Raw genomic sequence first — 23367 nt, 5'->3', positions numbered from 1 at the left:
ATGGTGCAGGATGAATTTCCCCAACAGAACCCAGAAACCGAAATGGGCGCGGCAGCGGCAGAGGCAGCAGCGAGGGGATGACACCCTCTCGCCCCTCCTCCCCCCACCCCCCCCCGCGCGAGCGTTGCCGAGTCGGCTCAGCAGACTGCACTCGACATGGCTCAGTTGTTCACCATGCTGGCGGAGATGAATAAAGGAATAAATAGCAAAATAGATGGAGTGAACAAACAAATGAAAACAAATGCGGAAAAAATAGATGGAAACACCAACGGAATGAAAGAAGAAATGAAAGAAATGCGGGGTGAGACGCAGAGCATGGGGATAGGCCTGGAAAAAAGCTTGGCCAAACTAAAAGACGAAATGAAAAAGGAGGTCGGCACGATACGAGCGGAGGTGAACGGGTTGGAAGAGAAAGTAAAAGAAGTGCGGTCCGTGATGGAGGCGGGTAAGGAAGAAATGGCAAACGAAATAAAAACGGCTGTGCAAGAGATAGACAAATTAGGACAAGGAATGAAGAAAGTAAAGGAAGGACAAGACCAAATAAAGGGGGAAATGAGGAAGAACACGAGGACGATAGAGCAATTAAAGGAAGAGCAGGGGGAAATAAGAGAGGGATTGGGAGTCGTGAAGGAGGAGTGTGAAAGGAGACACCAAGAAATGACGGAGAGAGTTGAAAACCTGCGGCAGGAGGTAAAAGCGGAGACACAGAAGGGATTAAAGGCCGTGGGGAACGAATGTAGAAAGAGACATGAGAAAATAATTATGGAAATGGAGCGGAAAGCTGAAGAAAATACAAAGGAACTGGGGAAACGAATAGAAACACACGAAGGCGAGACGAAAGAGCAGTTCAGGACGACGAGGGAGGAAATATCAGAGACAAACAAGGAGGTGGAACAGGTAAAAGAGGAGTTGTGAAAGTTATCGCTGGGGACGCAAGAGGGAAGAGAACAGGAGAAGGGAGAATTAAATAAGGTGATGGAGTGGAAAATAGAGGATATGGAGAGGAGGCTGGCGAAATGTGTGGAGACCCAGAGAGAGAAGCAGGGTGTCCTCCTTCGGGAACGGGGGGGGAGGATACGCTCCCTCGAGGCGGATCGTGCCCAGGTGGGGCCGGTGTCACGAGGCGGAGTAGGAGGGTTGCACGACGTGGGGGTGTGCATGACGAGTTTGGGTAGAGGCCGCGGGGTCTTTTGGCCTTATGCGGGCACCCGGTATGACTGTTCCGGTGGGTGTGCAGAGTGCGAGTCCGATGGCTTGGGAGAGTAAGCGGGACGGTGCGGAGTACGCACAGACATGGACGGGCGTGGTGGATTACCCGGGCAAATGGCTCGGGCCCTGCGGGGGTGGGGCACCATTGGGATCTGGGGGATCCACCCCTCGGGGAGTCCCTCGGGAACTGGAGGGGGGGACCTCAAAAGGACCTTACGGTGGCAAGACGGACTTGAGGGCGTATATGGCCCAGTTCCACTGCGTTGCCAGAGGCAATGGCTGGAACGAGATGCAGGGCGTGGCGCAGCTCACGACGGCCCTGCGTGGAGCGGCATTGGAGGTCTTGACCACGGTACCTGGAGAAGGGGTGACCCTGGAGGACCTCCATTCTGCCCTAAAAAAACGATTTGGCATGGACCAGCAGAGCGAGCTTGTTAAAGCTCAGCTCAGTGGGCGCAAACGACAGCTCCCAGGAATCACTGGGAAAATTGGCACACGACATTCGCCACTCGGTGGGGATCGCGCATGCCAACATGCCTCTGGAGTACCGGGAGGAGATTGCCCTGGACCATTTTCTCCGAGCGATAGGGGGCACCGATGTCGGGGCAATGCTTACCGTATGGCGCCTGGAGAACCTCCAGAAGGCGGCTGATACTGCCGCCTGCTGAGAGGCAGCCAGAACGTCATTTGGAGGGGCCGGGCGGCATGCGGTAGCAGTCCGGCAGGTGGGCCCCGTAAATGACAGTGCGCCGGGAACCAGAGTGGGTACCATGGGCGAACGGGCAATCATTGAGAGGATGGTCCAGAACGCGGTTGAAAACCGGTTGGCAAGATCTGGACCGAGGCAGTCGGGCCCCGGAGGGATGAGCGATGGGCCATCAGGGGGTACCCCAATTCGGAACGGAGGGGGGGTATAATTCGGCGTACCGGAGGCAAACACCTTACCAGAGGAGGTGTTACAATTGTGGCGTGAGGGACCACCTGAGTAGGGTGAATATACTGATTCTGGCTCACTTTTCCCTATGTAAATGAATGGAGGATTTTCAGCGATTCCCTTTTTTTTCCCTAAAAATAAACCCCCTTTTTATCCCAAGGTATATTTATTTGTCTCCCCTTTTAACCTTGGGGCTCTCTATTCAAATAACCCATACAATAAGATAAAGATTTGTTAAAGGTGATTCTAAAGAAATATCTGAAACGTCTAAGCCCCGGGACACTCTTTATCAAATAACCGATGCATATTGTTTAGCTCACTCATTGAACCTATAAACATTTGTTCATTCTCAAATTCCTTCAATAGTTTAATTTTCTTTGCACAATAATCCCCATCTAAAATATTGACAAACAAAACATTTGAATCTTTATATTTTTTAAGATACCCCTTTTGTGCCATTACGAAATGATAAACTTCTCTTAATGCTCTTGTTTGATCACCTCCTGAGCCACAGGTTATTTTTGTTAAGCCACGCCCACTTTCCTCTAAGCCCCGCCCACCGCCATGTAAATTTTTTATAAGCCCCGCCCACTTTTCTTTAAGCCCCACCCACTTTTGATAAACCCCGCCCACTTCTCATGAGGTATTTTTTATAAGCCACGCCCACTTTTCCTAAGCCCCGCCTACTTTTGCTAAACCCCGCCTACTCTTACATCATTTCCAGTTCATCTCTGACTCACAAAGAAATCACTAGAAAATTCCAGCATGTTATGGTTTTGAAGGCCTGCGTGAGCTTGCCCAGGGAATTTCCACAGGAAACCACACCCAACAGTCTTTCCCTATAAAAGCCTCATGCCCAGGCTCCATTTTAAACATTTTTTTTTGCTGGCAATGGTGTGCTGTGTGCTTGCCTGGAACTCTCAGACTTGTATGGAACTAAACCTTCAAGTTGATGAACTGGATTCAAACCTCTTATCTGTTGAGGTAAGATTTTTATTTTCCTATTTTTAGTTCCTTTTAAACATCGACTCGTTTAATAATTAAATAACTTAATTAATACATTATTATTTTCTCTCACAGGAAATTGTATCTGAAATACAAAATGAAAATACTGCTTTTGCTACAACTTTGGGGGAAATTGTTGGCTTGGTTGAAGACCTTATGAGCGACCAAGACCTACAGAACGAGCAAGAACTTGAGTGGGATGACTTTGGGGTTCCTTGGAACTCTCAGACTTGTATGGAACTCAACCTTCAAGTTGATGAACTGGATTCAAACCTCTTATCTGTTGAGGTAAGATTTTTATTTTCCTATTTTTAGTTCCTTTTAAACATCGACTCGTTTAATAATTAAATAACTTAATTAATACATTATTATTTTCTCTCACAGGAAATTGTATCTGAAATACAAAATGAAAATACTGCTTTTGCTACAACTTTGGGGGAAATTGTTGGCTTGGTTGAAGACCTTATGAGCGACCAAGACCTACAGAACGAGTTCGTCCTTGATAACCTAACCAAAGAGTTATACCTTGGAGACCAGCAAAATCCTGAAAAAGAGTTTTACAGCAATAGTACTCATTGTGAGTTATCAAGACAATACCCACTGAACAAGTTATACGTTGATGAGCCAGAATACAAGTTTTACCTTGGAGACTCACAAATTTTGAAAAAATCAGTAAATGAGTTCTGCCTTGATGGTTTAAATAACTACCTTGGAGACTCAGGAAAAGGGTTCTGCCAAGATGGTTCTAAATATGGGACCTACCTTGGAGACTCACAAATTTTGAAAAAATCAGTAAATGAGTTCTGCCTTGATGGTTTAAATAACTACCTTGGAGACTCAGGAAAAGGGTTCTGCCAAGATGGTTCTAAATATGGGACCTACCTTGGAGACTCACAAATTTTGAAAAAAATCAGTAAATGAGTTCTGCCTTGATGGTTTAAATAACTACCTTGGAGACTCAGGAAAAGGGTTCTGCCAAGATGGTTCTAAATATGGGACCTACTTTGGAGACTCACAAATTTTGAAAAAATCAAGAAATGAGTTATCCTTAAGAGACTTTGTAAGTTGGTTTTACTTTGAATACTTGAAATGTGGGTTCTGGATTGATAACTCACAATGTGATACATATCTTGGAAACTCAACGGGAATGTGGTTATACCTTGAAGACTTGGAAAGTTGGGTTTATGTTGGGCACTTGAAACTTTTTTGGAGACTTTTATTTATTTATTTATTTCTTTATTATTATTATTATTTTATTTATTTATATTTTGGAGACTTTTGGAGTTGCTATCACTCTTTGGGGATCTAAACCTATCGATGTAGTTCTTTGTCGGATGGTGCTTGATGGGAGCAAGATCAAGAAAGTTCTGCGAAGAAAGTGTAGGCTTACTCCCCCTTTCTACGTCATCAAACCTGAAAGTCTTAAAAGACAGAATTGGAAGAAGAGAAAAATATATATATATAGGTGGAAATCTCATTTTGAAAAAGACATTGTGTTGGGCGAGGATTGAGTTGAGGTTGAGATTTTGAATGTGAGGTTTGGGGTTGAGATTTTGAATGTGAGGGTTGGGACACACACACACACACACACACACACACACACACACACACACACACACACACACACACACACACACACACACACACACGCACACACACATCAACAAACAAAAGTTCAGCCTTGACTATTCAGTTGAGGATTCTGTGTTTGGGGTTCACAGATCTAAGAACGTCCCCCTTGACACACATTATATACTGTAATACACCTCGGACTTGGCCCTCGAGTGTCCACAACGGTGTATAGTAGTAGGGAGTGAAGCGCCAACCCATTGCTCCCATTGCACACACACACACATCAACAAACAAAAGTTAAGCCTTGACTATTCAGTTGAGGATTCTGTGTTTGGGGTTCACAGATCTAAGAACGTCCCCCTTGACACACATTATATACTGTAATACACCTCGGACTTGTCCCTCTAGTGTCCACAAAGGTGTATAGTAGGAGGGAGTGAAGGGACAACCCATTGCTCCCACGGGTATTATCTGCTTAGTTTTGTCTTTTGTAATTCCTGTGAATAAAATGAACCTAAAATCTCTTCCCCTTCCAAATCATATATCTTATAAGTCCAAGGAACCGTATCTATTACATCAACAATTTTAAAAAGTTCTTTCGTCCATCGTTTAGTAAAACCCTTTTCAAAATGAGATTTCCACCTATATATTCTTCCGATATCACCAACTTTGAACTTAGGTTTTCTGACATTAATCTCTTTTTCATATTTTAATTTTGTCAATGTTTATGATGGTTTCATATTTGTTGACGTGTGAATCGTGTCATTATACTTATCCACAATATCCTGAATAAAAGATGACCATTGTTGTGAACCGAGTTATGTGAATTTTTTATATAGTCTCTCTTTTAAGGTACGATTAAAACGTTCAACAACAACTGCCTCCCCTTCATTAAAGGTACTGTATAATGTAATACTGTTATTTTTTAGAAAATTCATCAACGTCTTGTTATAAAACTCTCTACCCTCATCAGTCCACAATTTTTTAGGTTTTCTCTTACTTTTATTAAATATCTGTTGAAAAGCTTACATAAGAGTATTACCTGTTTTGTTTTTTAAAGGGACAACCCACGCATATCTACTCCTCAAATCAATAACGGTTAAAGCATATTTGTACCCCTTATCATTATTGAGTTCAATCAAATCAGCAGACCAGATATAATCCACTTCCTTGGAATGAACTTTCCTTCTCTGAAACTTTGTGAATATTGGTTTATGTAATTCATCAGCTAATTGCTCTTCAATCTTAATGACATCATTAGAGCTTACAAGTTTTTTGAATTTCCAAGTCCAAGTTTCAATTTAGCACTGATCATCTTCTTCACGATGAACCTATCAACTTTTTCTCTCAAGGTTGGATTTTGTATCAGAGACAAATTATACAACATTTCTCTGTCGGCTTCATGCTTTTCTTCCAACATTGTGGTATTCCCATAATCAATATCGTGTCTCATGCACACTTCATCAACTCTATTGATAGGCTTACTCCAGGATTTAGGATTGTCTGCCTCATCTAATCTTTTATCCAAGTTTGTGCCTGGACCAAAGAAAGAATACCCTGGAAGATGTAATTCCCCTGGTATTCCAGTAGTTGTAAATTTACTTCCTGATAAAAACTTTTGTATATCTCCTCCGAGTTTGTGTTTGGAGATAAATTGATTTTTTTTAAACCACACACCGAACATATACCTTTTTGTATAACCCTGTTATTTTTACTTTTAATATATGAAATATTTTTAGTATTAGTTTTCTTTTTACATTTGAGACAATAACTCATTTATTTATGAGAAAAATTCCTGCAGAGTGCAAAAACCTTTTTAGTTTCCAACATGCACATTTGAATCTTAATTTTTAAAACATAAAGAATCCTTAGAAATGCCTTCACTCTCTCCTCCATTTATTTAAGAAAAAAAAGAAAAAAGAAAAACTTGAATTAAAATCCATCTCTTATCAATTTCAATAGTCTTGTCGAAAGTATTGCAAATAGACTTATCAATTCTTTGTTTTCCTCCTCGGTGGGTTGAGTTATTTTCTGTAATACCTCTATTCTTTTTTGAATCTCACTGGTTTCCATATTTTGATATTTATTCATTCTCTCTCTTTCCTCCCTCTCCTCCTTCTCTCTCTTCTCCTTTTCCTCCTTCTCTTTCTTCTCCCTCTCCTCCTTCTCCTTTTCCTCCTCTTCCCTCTCTTCTTCAACTCCTTCCTCATCCCTTACTATTCTTGAATCGCTTACACCCCATAGAATATTATACATATATTCATCAGGATTTCTTGTTATTCCTGTATCCAAAATAATTTTTTTACAACAGGAAACCAATAAAATTTCTTTTGAATTTCTAAAAGAGCCTTACCTTTTCTTAACTTTATAATTTTTTCATTATTTAACATTCTAATTAAATCTAAAGTTGTCGGTTTATCAACATTAGCATAATGCCAATCTTTTATTGAAAATACCTCATTCTTATGTTGTAGAACATATTTATTAAAATACCGAATACCCTTTTCTTGAAGGTATGCTTGAACACAGAAATGATAATTTTCTTGAAGCCTTCTTGCTGTCATTTATGTATTAGAAATATATGTTAGAATAATATTATGGCACGAAACACCTCCCCATCTTCCCATAGTTAAATCATTTTGTATTTCCTTACTTATTATATATAATCCTGTTTTTTCTGTTTTCATGATATAAACAAGGGCAAAACCATTATTATATTTACCCTTATTAAATTCTTTTATTTGTTGTTTACTAATCGTAGCCCCACAAAACTCATTCTCGATACCAAGTGGATAATATTCTTCCTTACGAGACTGATTTAATTGTTCCAGGTCTTCGAGGTTAATTTTAAATGACCAATTATACCCTAAATCATTCATATCATACCCCCATTGTTCTATTCTCATACAAACGATACGCCCTTCTTTATAAAAATTTATTTTAATTCGAACTGTGAATTCTGTATGACCTGGAGATAATATCAACACTTCTGTATCTTTGGAATACACAGCCGTTTTATTTAAGTATATATATTGTGATAAATCGCTTAATCTCACCAAGTCATTCGCGTCAGTCGGGCTTGGATAATTTTTTAATTTATAAGCATTTTTCATGTTAATATTTTTGGTTATATTATATTTATGTCGTTCAGCCTGTGCCTTTGTGTAATAATTTGATAAATCAATATCCAGTTCTTGAGATACACCAAAGATAGAACCATCTTTACCAACATAAGTCATTTATATTAGATTAAAAATAATATCATAAAAATTTTTATTTTTGTTGAGTTGAAATAACACATATAGACATAATTGACCACAACACTTGGAATTTAATTCTTGGACTTGAAATGTTTGATAAACACCATTCTGTAAGAATTTTATGACTTCAACAGGTGGTGGAAGACCAAAACTATCAAAATAATATTTGTCTTGACTATTAAAAATACAAACCCAATGAGAACCATTCCCATTATTATCTTCTAAGTTCATAATAATATTCTTTGTATGTTTCGGCACATTTGTTAATTCATCTCTCATACAAATAACCACATTATGAATTTTTAATTTCTTACAATATTTAACAAGTTGTAAATTTGATGTTGTATTCTTTCCAAATTCTTTCAACCACTCATCAATGCTCATTTATTTATTAGAAAGATATACTCCATTACCTCTTTTCGTTAATTTTACACCTGCTTGTGCTATAGAAGAAACCATATCTCCAACTAACAATCTCGCTTTATCAGGCAGACCTTCAAGTTTTTCAGCAAAATCTACAATTACACCACTTCCACTAATTTGTTTCTCCAACTCTTTGTTATGTCTTTCCAATTCTTTTTGAGCCTGGAGTTGAGCCTTCCTTTCGTTGGCAGTTTTCACCGCTGTTGAAATACCACCCGTCAATGCTCCAACCGCACTTAAACCAGCAAATAAAGGAATTAGAAATGGGAGAAATCCTCCACTCGTCTCTCTTATTGAATATTTTTTCAACATTGGTTTTGTCATTTTAATTTTAAGTGAGCCAGTGTCATTCAAGATTTTAACCTGTTCTCTTGTGAGCAAAATATCAATTCTTACTGCTCCTTTTCTCTGAATTGTATTAACGTTAATCGTACAAGGCTTTTGATTTTGAACACAAGATGATAGTTTATGAAGATTGATTTGATTAATATATACCCCAGTTGGTACTTTGCCACTCATTTATTTAACAAAAAATTATGTGAGACTAATCATCACACCATTATCTGTATTAATCTGCAATTCTGTTTCTTCCAAAAGCAAACAATATGTATCAACTTCTTCACTCTCTCCTCTTTCAATGTATAGGGAAGTATCCACTCGATTAGACTTTATAGTTTCCTTTTGAGCGCTCAGGTCAAACGCATAGATTGTATTCAAACTTTTAAATGCTGTCATATCCAAAATAGGTTCTTTATTTCCATTACTTTCACACACCTTTTGGTAAGACTTGTATGCTTCAGCAAAATCATTTTTTCCCAATTAATTTCCAATCTATCTCGTGGATAAAATGTTCCATCTAGAGAAACGTGAAGTTGTTTCACCTTAGCATTATCACTCAATGCATTATTCTTATCAGTCGCAGTATCACCATCTGGCTTTTTAAAAATGATCCACAGATATCGTGGCTTTCCTTCCAGAACACCCAAATTCCACGTGTAAGTAGTTTGGTTGAGTTTAACGTGTTGACATCTTCTTTTGAGGTATGATACACTGAGTGGTTTCTTTGAGTTAAGTCTTCGATTCAACATCTCTTCTGTTTTAAGATTAGGAGTATATTCACTGATATACCAACTCATCTCCTCAATTACAAATTTATTCTGATCACTGAAAGCATTACCAACACCAAAAAGCAATCGATTTTCATTATCATTCCTTTGTAGTTGAAATCTAATTTTAAGACCATACAGAACTTTATCATGATCACAAAATCCAAATATACCTTTAAGAGGAACTGCCACAGTAAAACTATTTTCTGCTTTTGTATCATCATTATACATTCCTTTCCTTTGAGTATATCCAGGGTCTGTGTTTGTTCCCGTTGACATATCAGAAATAAAACCTTCGACAGACACCTTTCCCATTCTATCACTGAATGTATAGAGTGTAAATTTCATCATTTCAGATACAGCAGAGACATAATCAACCGCTTCAACTTCTTGTGTTCCAATATACAAACGCACACTATCAAACATTTTCCAGAAGAAATCATTTACAAGTGTAGCGTTTGTGTTATTCCCAGCCTTAGTGAATTTAAATTTACACAACAAGAAACTTTCGGAGAGATTCAAATAGGTTTGTTGATTATTTATTTCAAAACTTTTTGTACCATTTGTATTCCAGTCTGTTCCAGTTATTGCATTTACCTTGAAGTAATCTTTTTAGTGGAGTTTGAGATAATAATAGTATCATCCAAATCATAGATACTATCAATTACTTCCATACTTGTATTTATTAAGGAAAAAGATGTTAAAACTTTTGAAACCCTGATCCAAGTATTTGAATTATTTTCTGTCGTTCTTGGGGGGACAACTGAGTTTTGCCTTTCTTAATTTCTTTTATTGCTTGTAATTTATGAGATTCCTTCTGAGCATCTTTTATACTCTTTACAGCACCTGCTACATTTCCCACAGCAGAAGCAGTTGAACCAATTAGATCTTTATGTTTAAGAATAGTTGAACCAATACCCATGAGAGTATCAATTATCCCATCTCCTCTAAATTGATGTCCAACACCCCTTTGTCTCTTAGGTTTATAGTATCCTCTACCAAGATACATACCTTCACCCTTGTAGTACGGGGAAAGGAACATCCCATCCCCTGTAATTATTTTATATTTTCCCAAGTCGTGTTTCCTCACAATAACTATCGTATTTATTTATTGGAAAACTTCACGTAGGTGAATTCTGATGGATATAACTTCTCCATTAAAAGAAATCACACGATTATCTTGGTCGGTTATCCTAAAATTTACTCTGTGTATGGTTTTTCCTGACACAGGGAGATAAACCAAATTTTTAGGTTCCATATTGAATTTATAACCAATTGGGGTTGAGTATGCGCTGAATGAAAATATTTTATTTGTTTTTTTTCCATCATTATAAGCACCATCAATCAAATCACAGTGAATTAACACTGAATTTATTCCTGAGGATATTTGAATGACATTATCACTGTAAAACGTCCCATTAGTTTCAATCTTTTTTGAGGAGAAACCCAATAACTCTCAAAATGAATTATCAATTGTGAAATCAACCTTGTCGTTATTTTAACTTTAATCGTTGATTTTGAAGTATGTTTTTGAATGTTTATAACAATATTTTTTGGTTCATCACCCTGTTCTTTCATAAGACGAGCAATTTCGGAAGATATTTGAGAAATCTCAGATGCTCCGGGTGAGACTGTTATCGTTTTGTATCCACTTCCCGGATTATAACTAAACTTGTCATTTTTCTCGGTTATATTAAATAAGGTATTATAAGTTTCCATGGACAATAAAGATGCCTCATATTCTTTTGTTGTGTCAAGTTGTAGTGGGTATGGGAATGAAGATGTGTGGTCGCTTGTTGTGAAATTGAAACTAAGGATTGTGCTTCTCATCTTATTTAATATGAGATAAAATGTCTTTATATTGATATTTATTAATTATTTTCATGTTCATCAACTGGTCTAAAATGGCTGATGCTTCATTAAAACAATTGTTATTTCCAGCCTTCTTACTGCCTAACAACAATAACAGTCTATTAACTAATTGCGATGGGTCATTTGGAAGAAAACTAACACCTGAACCAAGGATACTTAAAGCCTGAATAATGTGTTTCTCCTTCTCATTCTTCCTACTTTTACCAGAAAGAATAACCTTATAATTTAGAGTGTTCAGCAGATCAATATATACTCTATCATCATTATTTTCCATATCCAATGGTTTATCAATATACTTTGATTCATCCCTCACAGTTTAACCTTGTCTTCCATCTTTTGTGAGAAGAAACATTAATCTCGGAGTTAGTTTAACAGGAGGTTGAGCAGAACCCAAGAACCTTAATTCATCAGTAAATATCAATACCTTTTCTTGAACAAGATGAAATATTGCTGGTTGTTCTGTTGGAATGAGTCCTGCTTTGGTTTTTGAATCCGCTGAATATTCATTGTTTTGAAGAGCATTCACAATATAATCAGGGGGTTGATTAATCTCTTCCAGTTGTTGAAATAAACCTTCATCATCATATTCTAATTCTCCTAAATGCTCTAATTCTTCCTCCGTCATTTGATCAAAATCTTTTAACATTTTAATTTTTTTAGGAGTATATTCTACTGTGGGAACTGTGGAAACATCTTTCATTTTTTCTTGGGAAGTTTTTAAAAGTGGTTTAAAAAATTTCTCTTGTTTTCTTTCAAATGCTTCTTCGCCCGTTAGTTTCTGTCTGCGTTTCTTCTTTATGTCTTCCTGCTGTTTTACAACTTTTGAAACCAACTCTTGATGTTCCTTAAATCTTCTTGCTCTTTCTTTTGCATCCATTTATTTATTGTAAAATATCATTTAATGAATTGTAAAGATCAACAGGGAAATTTTCCTTTTCTTCATCATTCAAGTAGATGTGTTCAAATAAATCCTTTTCTTTAAATATTTCATCAAATTCTTTATTAACATTAATGCGAGTTGTAATTTCTTCTTCACTAATCCTTGCATCTCTGCTTTTCATACGTTTGCGTTGAGTTTCTTCATCAACATCAAAACCGAATGATAAAATCTTCACTCCGCTCAGATATTTAATAATTTGTCTCGTTCCTTCTGGATTAGTTTCTAATATCCCAACACCACCAGATTTTAGTTTCCTTAACTCACTCTTACAATGTGAATATTTTGTTGTACCAAGAGAAACCTCCTCAAATATTTGTCCTTCATTCCTCAATCGCATATGTTCCTCCACTGAAATATAGTGATAATCTTCACCTTTTACTTCTCCAGGTCTTATTGCTCTAGTTGTTGTTGATACAATGCGTATCACGGGGTGTTTTTTAAGTAAATTTACAATATTCTCATTTGTACTACACAAGAACCTTGATTTATGAAAGTTTTTTCCAGAAGCAGATTTACCCACAAGATTTATAATAATAGTTGTCATTTATATATGTAATTGTTTATAAAACAAAAAATATATCCCTTAATATCTCATCTTGTTTCACAACAATATATTTATATTTTTCAGTCGTGTGCTTCATGTAATCCTCAAATTTCTTTTTACTACATAATGTAGAACAATTATCTCTCCAAAAATTATTGATATCTATTGAATTTAACTTGAATAAAATAAAAGTATTAGCATTGTTTCTGATGGAACGACGAGGAAGTTGAAAGTACGATTGACTAAGATAAATACAATTACAAGAAGAATGTCTCCCTCTTGTGTAGTAGCTGTCCATTACCGTTTGGTTTCTCTCATTAACACAATCATCAAAGATAACGAGGTTCTTTTTGATTTATCCAAATCTTGGGGAGACGGTATATCATCCGTATTATCACTAAGAATACAAGTTATAGGATTTGATTTCTTTTTACATCTCTGTGTATCACAAAATAGTTGAATTATATCTTCAATGTTATAATCATTTAGGTTTTTTGACGTTTAAATAAACCGATTATATCTTCTTTTTGAAGACCAGCATTAAAACCTTGTGAGAGTAGTTGATACTCTGGTTGAAAACTCGACTTTGTGAAAATTATTAAATTATCATAATCTAAAAAGTTGGGAGTGAGGAGCATTTTTAAAAGTAAGCAGGTTTTTCCACATCCACTTGAACCAACTATGAGACATCTTAATGAATTTGGGAGATTTTTATGGTTGTTAAATTTTATCTTATTTTCCCAAATAGGTAAAAAATCATTCATTTATATATTTGGAAAACAGGTTATTTAATTTATTATTGGCTTTTTTAGAAACTCTATATTTTATCGTAAGTTCAGGTTTAATTTCAAGATAATCCATTATTTTATTTATACAATATCTTGTGTTGATATTTCCCTGAAAATTACATCCATGAATAATATATAACAACAATCCTTTGAACATTTCTCTTATACGTTCAGTTTCTTCCCTTGTAAGGAAAGGTGTGTTATCACCCTCATACTTTACATTCATTTCTCTAATCAATCTTGTAAAGTAATTCATTTTTGGTGTAAATCTAAAAGAATTATTTTCCTTTTTATATTTTTTATTATCATTAATTAGAAGATAATCACAGAATATACATTGTTTATAAGCTTTTGAGTCTGTGTTTAATCCCCGTCTTTCACACGCAGGACAATTCTCAAATTTGTCATATGGAGAATCAGGAAAGTCTAGCATATTTATAAAGTAAAACTTTACTTAAACTGAAATTCATCTATACTTTCAGTTGTATATTGGCTCATATTTAATAATATTACCATCGATATCGATATACTTTTTTTCATTATCAGATTCAACGACAACATTTTTTATATTAAAGGTAATTTTAAAATGATCGTTAACTACTATTGAACGAAATGTCATTTCACCTGATATATTAACATCCTTTATTTCATCAGGATTTACATCTTTAGGGTTGTTGAAAAAAATACAAATTTCTCCTTGCATATTACAGATGGTCTTATCTTTTCTTTCTAAAGCTTCATCCATAAGGTTTTTGTTTTTGATACTTTTTCTTGTTTCATTGCTTTTTCTAGTTTTGAATATATTACCAGAAGGAGAGGAGAAACTTTTGTTAGAGATACTTTAATTGATGTTCTACCAGGTATACTCAAAGCCCTTCCACTGAAGGAAATTGAAGAACTCATCATATCCACCATAATTGTTTTTATCCAATAGTTGTTATATTTATCTTTGTTCAATTTTACATCCTTGACATATTTCTCAGTATCTTTAACAAATGAAGAGATTGATTGAAACTTGTCTTTTGTGTCTTGAAACATTGTATTTATTAAGTGAAAAAGTTGGAGGATAAAATGGTTTTAAGCACAGATTCACCTGTAAAATAAACGAAATTTTCATCAAGAAAATTTTAGTTTAAGCAAAGATTTATTATATAAATATGGTGAATACAACATACTGCGATGTTTGTAATCACGAATATAAACACCTCCGATTAGTTAAACATTATAGAAAACACCTCCGAACCAACAAACACACATTTAATCCATTTCATAAAATATCTCCTCTTGAGTTGGAAAGAAAACATTGTGATATCTGTTCAAAGGATGTTTTGAAGAGAAGTTATAATAGACATCTTCAATCACAAAAACACAAGAAAAATGAGTTTAAAGTAAAGGGAGACAATTATATTGAAAACACTGATGGGGCATTTAAAGGGCATATAAAAATAAGGATTTTTCAATTTGGAGAACCCGGTCCATCATCAATAGCTGAATCAATTGAAATAGTGAAACCTGATGTTGAAAAAGTTATTTAAAAGACATTAAAAGAAATGAAATGAACTATATCCCCATGAAGTTTGAGGACGATCCGATCAAAATTACTCAAAAAATAAGGGTTTCGTCGACTCCCCTGATTTGCAACAAAGTGACCTTGACCTTTGACCTTCAAAATTTTATGTGCTGAAAGGGACCTCTATAGGCCTCAGATATGCGAAGTTACAAAAATTTCCAATGATAACTGTGCTCTGCAGAATTTTTTATACGTGATTACAGACAAAAAAAAAAAAACATACAAATTGACTTTCATATCTTGCAAAAACTTCGTTTTGCCAAGATAATAAATTCCAAGAAATCAAACTGATTAAGAAAGCAATGGAACTCTGGAATACCACATTGAAAGTGCAGCACCAGAAGGAAATGTCAAAATAGCAGATGTGAAGATATAGCATGGGATCTTCCAGGGAGACAGTCTTTCCCCCTCTTGTTTTGTCTTGCTCTGAGTAACCTCATCAACAATCATGGACATGGATACACCCAAACAACCAATAGAAAAACATACAAAGAATCAGGAAAGGTAACACACCGACGATACGTGGATGGTTTTAAGCTCTTCCTGACCGAGCTGTTGTACCATTTGAAATTCTGGTTGGGTCACAATAACCAAGGCCGAACTGGCCAGAGCCATGACCACCTCACGAGGAGAAACCAACAACGCTACCAAAGCGGACTCAGCAATGGCAACAAAACGAGTTATTTTTCAATTCAACAACAACTCAACAATTCCGGCTCCGCTCCAGACATCGTGACATTCACTAAATCAATGAGTTCCTGTGTTAGTACACAGCACGGATCAGCACGGGAAACTGTCCATCTCCTCCAGGTGAGGAACCCACCTGTGGTGGGGAAGAACCGTCATCAAGAGGAAAGGGCTATAGCACAATCGAGCAAAAGGTCAAACTGATCAAAGTTCAGAACGAACCAAGTGTCATCACATGATCGACTGTAATATCATATTTATTAATTAATAACTATAATGTCCTGTAGAGCGCACGGTAGTTGTAGTTTTGAAGAATTTATGTGTTTGAAATGGTCACATTGAGATTTCCGATGGTAAGTCAAGGTGATGATGGTTTAGCGGTGGCGAATGTTGATTCGTGATGGTAAAGGCCCATTCACACCTTGACGTTTTGGCCAGCTTATGCCGATTTTTGGAAAATTTGACTAAAACGCTGGGACACGTCGAATACGTCATGGGTACGTTTTGTATATGTTAAGACCACGCTGAAAAACACTGCCATAAGTGGTAGTACGCTGGCTTTAAACGTTGAACTTTTGGGTTTTCCTCAAATTTTTTCATGCTTCAAATTTACGACCTATGCCGGCGTATGACACATGTTCCGCTACGCTGGCCATAAGTTGTAGGCACGTTATGCGATCGTTGACCTACGTAGAAACACGTTACTTGTAAGTTACTCATAAGTCGAAACACGTCGAGGTAATGTTTAGCGTACCCGAAACTTATTTCTAACCTATGAGTAACGTTTTGTAAGCACGCTACACGAACGTTGTTCACACTTTGCAACACGTTACTTATAAGTACTACTACGACTTCTACTACCACTACTACTACTACTACTACTACTACGACAACTACTACTACTATTACTACTACCAACATCGACATCATTTAATTCTCTCGAACTACTACTTCTACTACTACTACCAACATCGACATCACTAAATTCTCTCGAACCAATACTAATACCAACATCGACATCACTAAATTCTTTCGAACTACTACTACTGCTACTACTACTACTAATACTACTAATACGAACAGTGACATCACTAAATTCTCTCGAACTACGACTACTCCCAACATCGACATCACTAAATTATCTCGAACTACTAATACCGCTACTACTACGACGACTAACATCGACATCACTAAATTCTCTCGAACTACTACTACTACTAGTAACATCGACATCACTAAATTCTCTCGAACTACTACTACTACTACTACTACTGCTACTGCTGCTGCCACTGCTACTGACATTGAAATCTACTCAACATGGAGTCTGGAACACTGACGGGTTCCTCTTGTGAAGCCCATTTGTATATACCAATTCCCCTAAACGCTGCCAATACGCCATAATACGGTAGCTGTAAGGTAGAAACACGTTCAGTAAGTTCTGTGGTCGTCCGGAAGACGTCAATCAAATTCGTCTCCATACGCCAATGTGCGTTTGAGATACGTTACACATAGGTTCAAAGCACGCTACTCATAGCTTCAAAGCACGCTACTCATAGGTTCAAAGCACGCTACTAATAGGTTCAATGAACGTTACTCGTAGGTTAAAAATTAAGTTTCGGGTATGCTAAACATTACCTCGACATGTTTCGACTTATGAGTAACTTACAAGTAACGTGTGGCCGACGTGTGTCAACGATTGCGGAGCGTGCCGAGAACTTATGCCAGCGTATGCGGAACTTGTGAGCCATACGTCGAGTACGTCGTAAAATTTTCAGCATGCTTGAAATTTCACGACGTACCAGACGTACCACGTAATATGCTAGCGTACTTCATTGTTTTTCAGCGTGCTCCTAACGGATACACAACTTACCCATACCGTATTCGACGTGTCCCAGCGTTTTAGACACATTTTTCAGAGGTCGGCATACGCTGGCAAAATCGTCAAGGTGTGACTGGATGTTGACACTTCCAATTTTCAGGCGGTTATGATTTAAATCGGCGAGCGGCAGGTTTTTAACAGAGAGCGCCACGAGTTCGTCGGCGAAACGTGCAGCGTACTATGACTAAGTTAAACTATCGTTGGGCATAGATTGTGAACGCCGACAACAGGCTAAGCATTCGTTGGTATAAGTTATCTTTAACACAACAAAACGTTCTGTGCCCGTTACTAATACGTTATGCATACGACCAACATGTTATGAATACGACCAAAACTTTAAAAAAAACTCAAAACTTCAGCGTATGCCAACGTTTTACTTGCACTCTTATACGTTGCCATTCGTGGCTAAAACGTCAAGGGGTGACTGGGCCTTAAGTAATAATGGTTTTGATGGTGGTGGTTGATAAACGATGCTTGATGATCATGGAAAGTTCGAATGGTGAGTCTGGTGAAGTACTTGCCGTTTCGGCGGTTACCTGGTGCGATGAGTACGAGCCATTCCAGAGAACTGTGCCAGGTGTTGTCAGTTCCTGCTGTTCTTGAGAACACCTGGTTCGTCAGTCAGTGCCTGCTTCTCCGAATAACACCTGGTTCGTCAGTACCTGCCGTTCTTGATGTTGTTGGTGCAGTACATATAGATTCAGGAGTGGCAGGTGAGCGCGATTGGTTGACTGCCCCTTCGGAACGTGAACCCTCCTTCCGATCACAATGAAGGTTGTCTGTCCCTGTTTGCACACCTGCATTTGTGGACCTCATTTCGTTCCGAGAACATTTTGAACATACCTGTTAATTCATGAACTTTTTCAATTCATGAGATTCAACTCATATTTCCGAATTCTTATTTTATTAATATCATTATCGTTTATTAATCTCATGTCGTCATGTCACCCCCCATCCCTCCACCCACTCTTCCCTTCTCTTGTAACTCTTCAACAGTCTGGTTACTCGAGCGATACCTCCCGAAGTGGTGTTTTATCCTTCCTTGTTCGAGGAAAGAGAAAATGTTTTTAACGTTCAAGAACGAATCAATGAATGAATAACCTTGGAAATGGTTGAATGAATTATGCTGAACACAAAAAAAAGGTTATAATTCGTTCAACAAACTCTCAGCAATCAAACGATGGTATATTAATTGTTTTATAGTGAAATATTTTTAAAATCCGGATTGTAATGAGTTATTTATTTAATATTTTCACCAAAGCTCATGGATCTGCAGGATCTACGTTCTCTCTGCAGGATCTACAGGTGAGAAACCGAAACTTGAGCTCGTGTGGATCTTCGCACCGAACTGGTCCGTTCGATGGTTTCATGTTCGTTTTTTCACTTGGATCATGAACGGTTTTGGATGGGATTCACGATCCTTACCCGAGCAATGGATGTGTTGGTGATTGAGAGTGTCGGGGTCTGTGGGGGTCTTTATGCAACTCTTTCCTGAGCAGTTCATGTGCTGCTCACATTTAAACCGTCAAACCCGGGTTCGATTCCTTCCCGCACAACAAACTGTCACCTTGCTACGTCACGGGCAGCCATCCTTCGGGTGAGATGTTAAGCCGGCTGTCCGTCATATTAGCATTAGCAGTGAGACGTTTGAGAACCTTCAATGTCTTCCACGAAGAGTCGGTGAGTTATCACCGGCACCCTGTACAAATTACAAATCCCTGCCCTGAGTGACTGTTGGGAAGGAAAGGTAAACCCACTCTTTCGAATCGAATGATGAATGAAGTGATGAGGTATAAAATGATGTCATACATGTACAAGAGGGAGGGGAACACGTCATGGATGGGATTTCCATTCACAATTCAATTCCGGCTCCGCTCCAGACATCGTGACATTCACTAAATCAATGAGTTCCTGTGTGAGTACACAGCACGAATCAGCACGGGAAACACAAGTTCTCGGCACGGAGTGAAGGACACGTACCGGGTCTGGACCCCTTGTCCTCGGGTGCACCGACCATGGACCCGCGATCTTCCGGAGAACCTCCCGGACCGACCACGTATCCTCCATCGGAGCCGCTCGTGGATCCCGGGGTGTTCTCTGAGATCTCGAGTCATGGTGGACCGCACGTGGTGTCGGGTGAAGGACGGTACGCTATGGTAAACCGAGGGAAGAGCGCGAGCTGTTTGGGGAAAAAGCGAACAGAGAGATCGCGGTGTCTGATTGGTTCTCGCCACGTCACGTGTCCATGATTTGAAATAAATACAAAGATTGAACGTTTCGTTTTCACGGATTGTTTGTGTTTCAGATTGTGTTGTGAAAGTGAAAATCGAGTCCGAGTTCGTCGATTATTATTCCCTTGATACGAAACATCGTTCTTTATTTTCTATTTATCGACAATCTTCCTTTCATAACGGAGTTACAATTATATGGGTATGTGGGTATGTAGGGTATGTGGGTATGTAGGGTATGTAGGTATGTATCATCTACTCCTCCGGGAGGATTTGACCGAGGAAGCTGAAACTTTCAGGGATTAATGAGGGAACCCCGACATTGTGTCTGTGCAAGTTTCGATTGATTCCATCAAGTTTTGAGGAAAAAGTTAATTCAGGACCCTTCGGGACCCCCATTCATGACGATAGGAGGAAAACCACGGGGTGACCTTCCCGGGTCAGATTACGGTCACGTGTGTGTCCGAGTGGTGCTCAGGTTTCGTACACCAGACGACGGTCTCCTTGGGTTAACCTGAGACTGTCCCTTCGGGTGAGTGCCTTTAATGTCCTTTCCCTCAGAGAGGATGATCACCTGTCTCTGTTATCATCTGAGTTCAAGCGTTTAACCCGAACACCTCTCGCTTGGTGTGCGTGCTGTAACAAAAAAATAAAACAAGCCTGTAGGCAGCCATGGGTCGCCGAGCATCCGATGACCTTTGACCCCTGATCTGAGTTAATCTAGTACTAAGCACTTACGAAATTGCAATCGAATCGGTTAGCCCGTGAATGAGCAAGGGGGCTTTGAATGGTCATTTTGCCCGAAAAATGCACTCATTGACCTTTGACCCCTGACCGAGCCGAGATAGGTCAATATGTCCTGAAGCAAAGTTCTAGTACTCATTGAGTACGATGTACCTATGAACTTGAACCGTTGCCAGATATCTCCTAAAATGACAGACGAGGTTTTGAAAATGGCGACTTTCACAACTTTGGTGACCTCGTGACCTTGACCCTGACCTCGAATCCGGGAAAAAATATGTCGTTGGGTATCACTCATCGACCTCTGCCCACATACCAAATTTCATCAAGATAGGAAGTAAAAAGTTTTCTTTGTACCGGGAGGTGTTTTTTACCATCTTCCAGGTTATGTGGCGGCCAAACGGGACGGAAATTCAAAAATCTGTTCGGTGAGATACAAGATAATATTTTTTACTATCATCATCAATAAACAGTTTCCGAATATCTTGTAGAATGGCAGACAAGATAGGTTTTGAAAATGGCGATTTTTATAACTTACGTGACCTCGTGACCTTGACCCTGACCTTGAACCCGGACAAAAGTTATATCGTTGTGCAACACTCATCGACCTCTACCCACATATTAAGTTTCATAAAGATCGGAAAGAAAAATTGTTGACGGACGGACGACATTTGGTCCGGCTTTATTCGGTCATCTCGGCAGAGATGACCTAAAAATGCCACCAAACATTAAAATCCAGGCCCAGATAGAATTCCAAACTTCTGGTTGAAACAACTGACCCTCTCCACAATCACGACACCAGGACATTCAAACAATTGATCCAAGAGGAAAAGGAAGTTCATGAGTGGTTTGAAGAAGGAAACACATTTCTCATCTAAAAATCTGAAGAAACCAACTTCCTCACAAATACAGGCCAATAACATGTCAACAAAAAACATTCAAACTTCTAACAGGAATCATCACAGAAATTACGTTCCATCACCGAACCCAACAAGGTTTCGAGGTTGAACAAAAGGGCCACCACCCACTACTGAACAAGGCCCAATGTGAAAATTTCAAAGTGCGAAGAACCAAATTGTCCACCACCTGGATGGACCACAAGATAACTTTTGCGAGTGTTCCACATTCATGGATGATAAAATGCATGTAAATATACAAAATCAATCCCAAGAAATCAAACTGATTGAGAAAGCAATGGAACTCTGGAATACCACGTTGAAAGTGCAGCACCAGAAGGAAATGTCGAAATACCAGATGTGAAGATATAGCATGGGATCTTCCAGGGAGACAGTCTTTCCCCCCTCTTATTTTGTCTTGCTCTGAATAACCTCATCAACAAACATGGACATGGATACACCCAAACAACCAATAGAAAAACATACAAAGAATCAGGAAAGGTAACACAACGACGATACGTGGATGGTTTTAAGCTCTTCCTGACCGAGCTGTTGTACCATTTGAAATTCTGGTTGGGTCACAATAACCAAGGCCCCAACTGGCCAGAACCATGACCACCTCACGAGGAGAAACCGTCAACGCTGCCAAAGCGGACTCAGCAATGGAAACAAAACGAGTTATTTTTCAATTCAACAACAATTCAACAATTCCGGCTCCGCTCCAGACATCGTGACATTCACTAAATCAATGAGTTCCTGTGTTAGTACACAGCACGGATCAGCACGGGAAACACAAGTTCTCGGTACGGGGTGCACGTCACGTACCGGGTCTGGACCCGTTGTCCTCGGGTGAACCGACCATGGACCTGCGGTCTTCCGGACCGACCTCCCGGACCGACCACGTATCCTCCATCGGAGCCGCTCTGAGATCTCGGGTCATGGTGGACCGCACGTCGTGTCGGGTGAAGGACGGTACGCTGTGGTAACCGAGTGAAGAGCGCGAGCTGTTTGGGGAAAAAGCGAACAGGGAGATCGCGGTGTCTGATTGGTTCCCGCCACATCACGTGTCCATGATTTAAAATATATACAAAGGTTGAACGTTTCATTTTAACGGATTGTTTGTGTTTCAGATTGTGTTGTGAAAGTGGAAAACGAGTCCGAGTTCGTCGATGATTATTCCCTCGACACGAAACCACGTTCTTTATTTTCTGTTTTTGTATTTATCGACAATCTTCCCTCCATAACGGAGTTATATGTGGGTATGTGGGTATGTAGGTATGTATGTGCGTGCATGCGTCAAGACACGCCTTTTTCCAGGTAGACCAGGTGGGTTTTTTTTGCTCCCACACGGTTTTATAGGGAACCCGCGGTTAAAAAGAAAACCAAGCTGTTTGGGACGTCGTGCAGCACCACCAGGATGAGGGAGGGACAGTGAACAACTCGAATAAAACTACTGAATGGTCTCGTTGATCATTTATTATTTAATTTATACAACAGCAGACTGAATGTTTGTAATGAATGGTGACGATGACCCTCAAAAACTGTCCATCTCCTCCAGGTGAGGAACCCACCTGTGGTGGGGAAGAGCCGTCATCAAGAGGAAAGGGCTATAGCACAATCGAGCAAAAGGTCAAACTGATCAAAGTACTGAACGGACCAAGTGTCATCACGTGATCGACTGTAATATCATATTTATTAATTAATAACTATAAT

The 23367-nt window shown here is 38.7% G+C and overlaps 2 protein-coding genes across 11 annotated transcripts in view; one reads left to right on the top strand and one right to left on the bottom strand.

The window, feature by feature from the left end:
• The window catches only part of LOC147007767 (uncharacterized), a 199128-nt gene extending 179160 nt beyond the window's left edge, over positions 1 to 19968 (top strand). For 4 of the 5 annotated variants that reach the window (XM_085866453.1, XM_085866456.1, XM_085866454.1 and 1 more), the window contains 2 exons: positions 18786 to 18816; positions 19051 to 19968. In XM_085866453.1, coding sequence (XP_085722579.1) covers positions 18786 to 18816; positions 19051 to 19237 — 218 coding nt within the window. In that variant the 3' untranslated portion in view covers positions 19238 to 19968. Of the gene's footprint in view, positions 1 to 18368; positions 18503 to 18785 lie in introns of those variants that run through there. The other variant, XR_015053914.1, reaches the window with a different exon arrangement.
• The window catches only part of LOC147007759 (dynein axonemal heavy chain 17-like), a 552046-nt gene that overhangs the window by 114064 nt on the left and 414615 nt on the right, over positions 1 to 23367 (bottom strand). For 5 of the 6 annotated variants that reach the window (XM_085866447.1, XM_085866449.1, XM_085866451.1 and 2 more), the window contains one exon: positions 22480 to 22658. In XM_085866447.1, the coding sequence (XP_085722573.1) occupies positions 22480 to 22658 (179 nt within the window). Of the gene's footprint in view, positions 1 to 22479; positions 22960 to 23367 lie in introns of those variants that run through there. The other variant, XM_085866452.1, reaches the window with a different exon arrangement.

Source organism: Eptatretus burgeri, chromosome 26, assembly GCF_056783735.1.
Source record: "Eptatretus burgeri isolate ZD-2024b chromosome 26, Ebu_testis_v1, whole genome shotgun sequence".
In the NCBI taxonomy this organism is placed as follows: Eukaryota; Metazoa; Chordata; class Myxini; order Myxiniformes; family Myxinidae; genus Eptatretus; species Eptatretus burgeri.
This window is presented reverse-complemented; position numbering and strand designations above follow the sequence as displayed.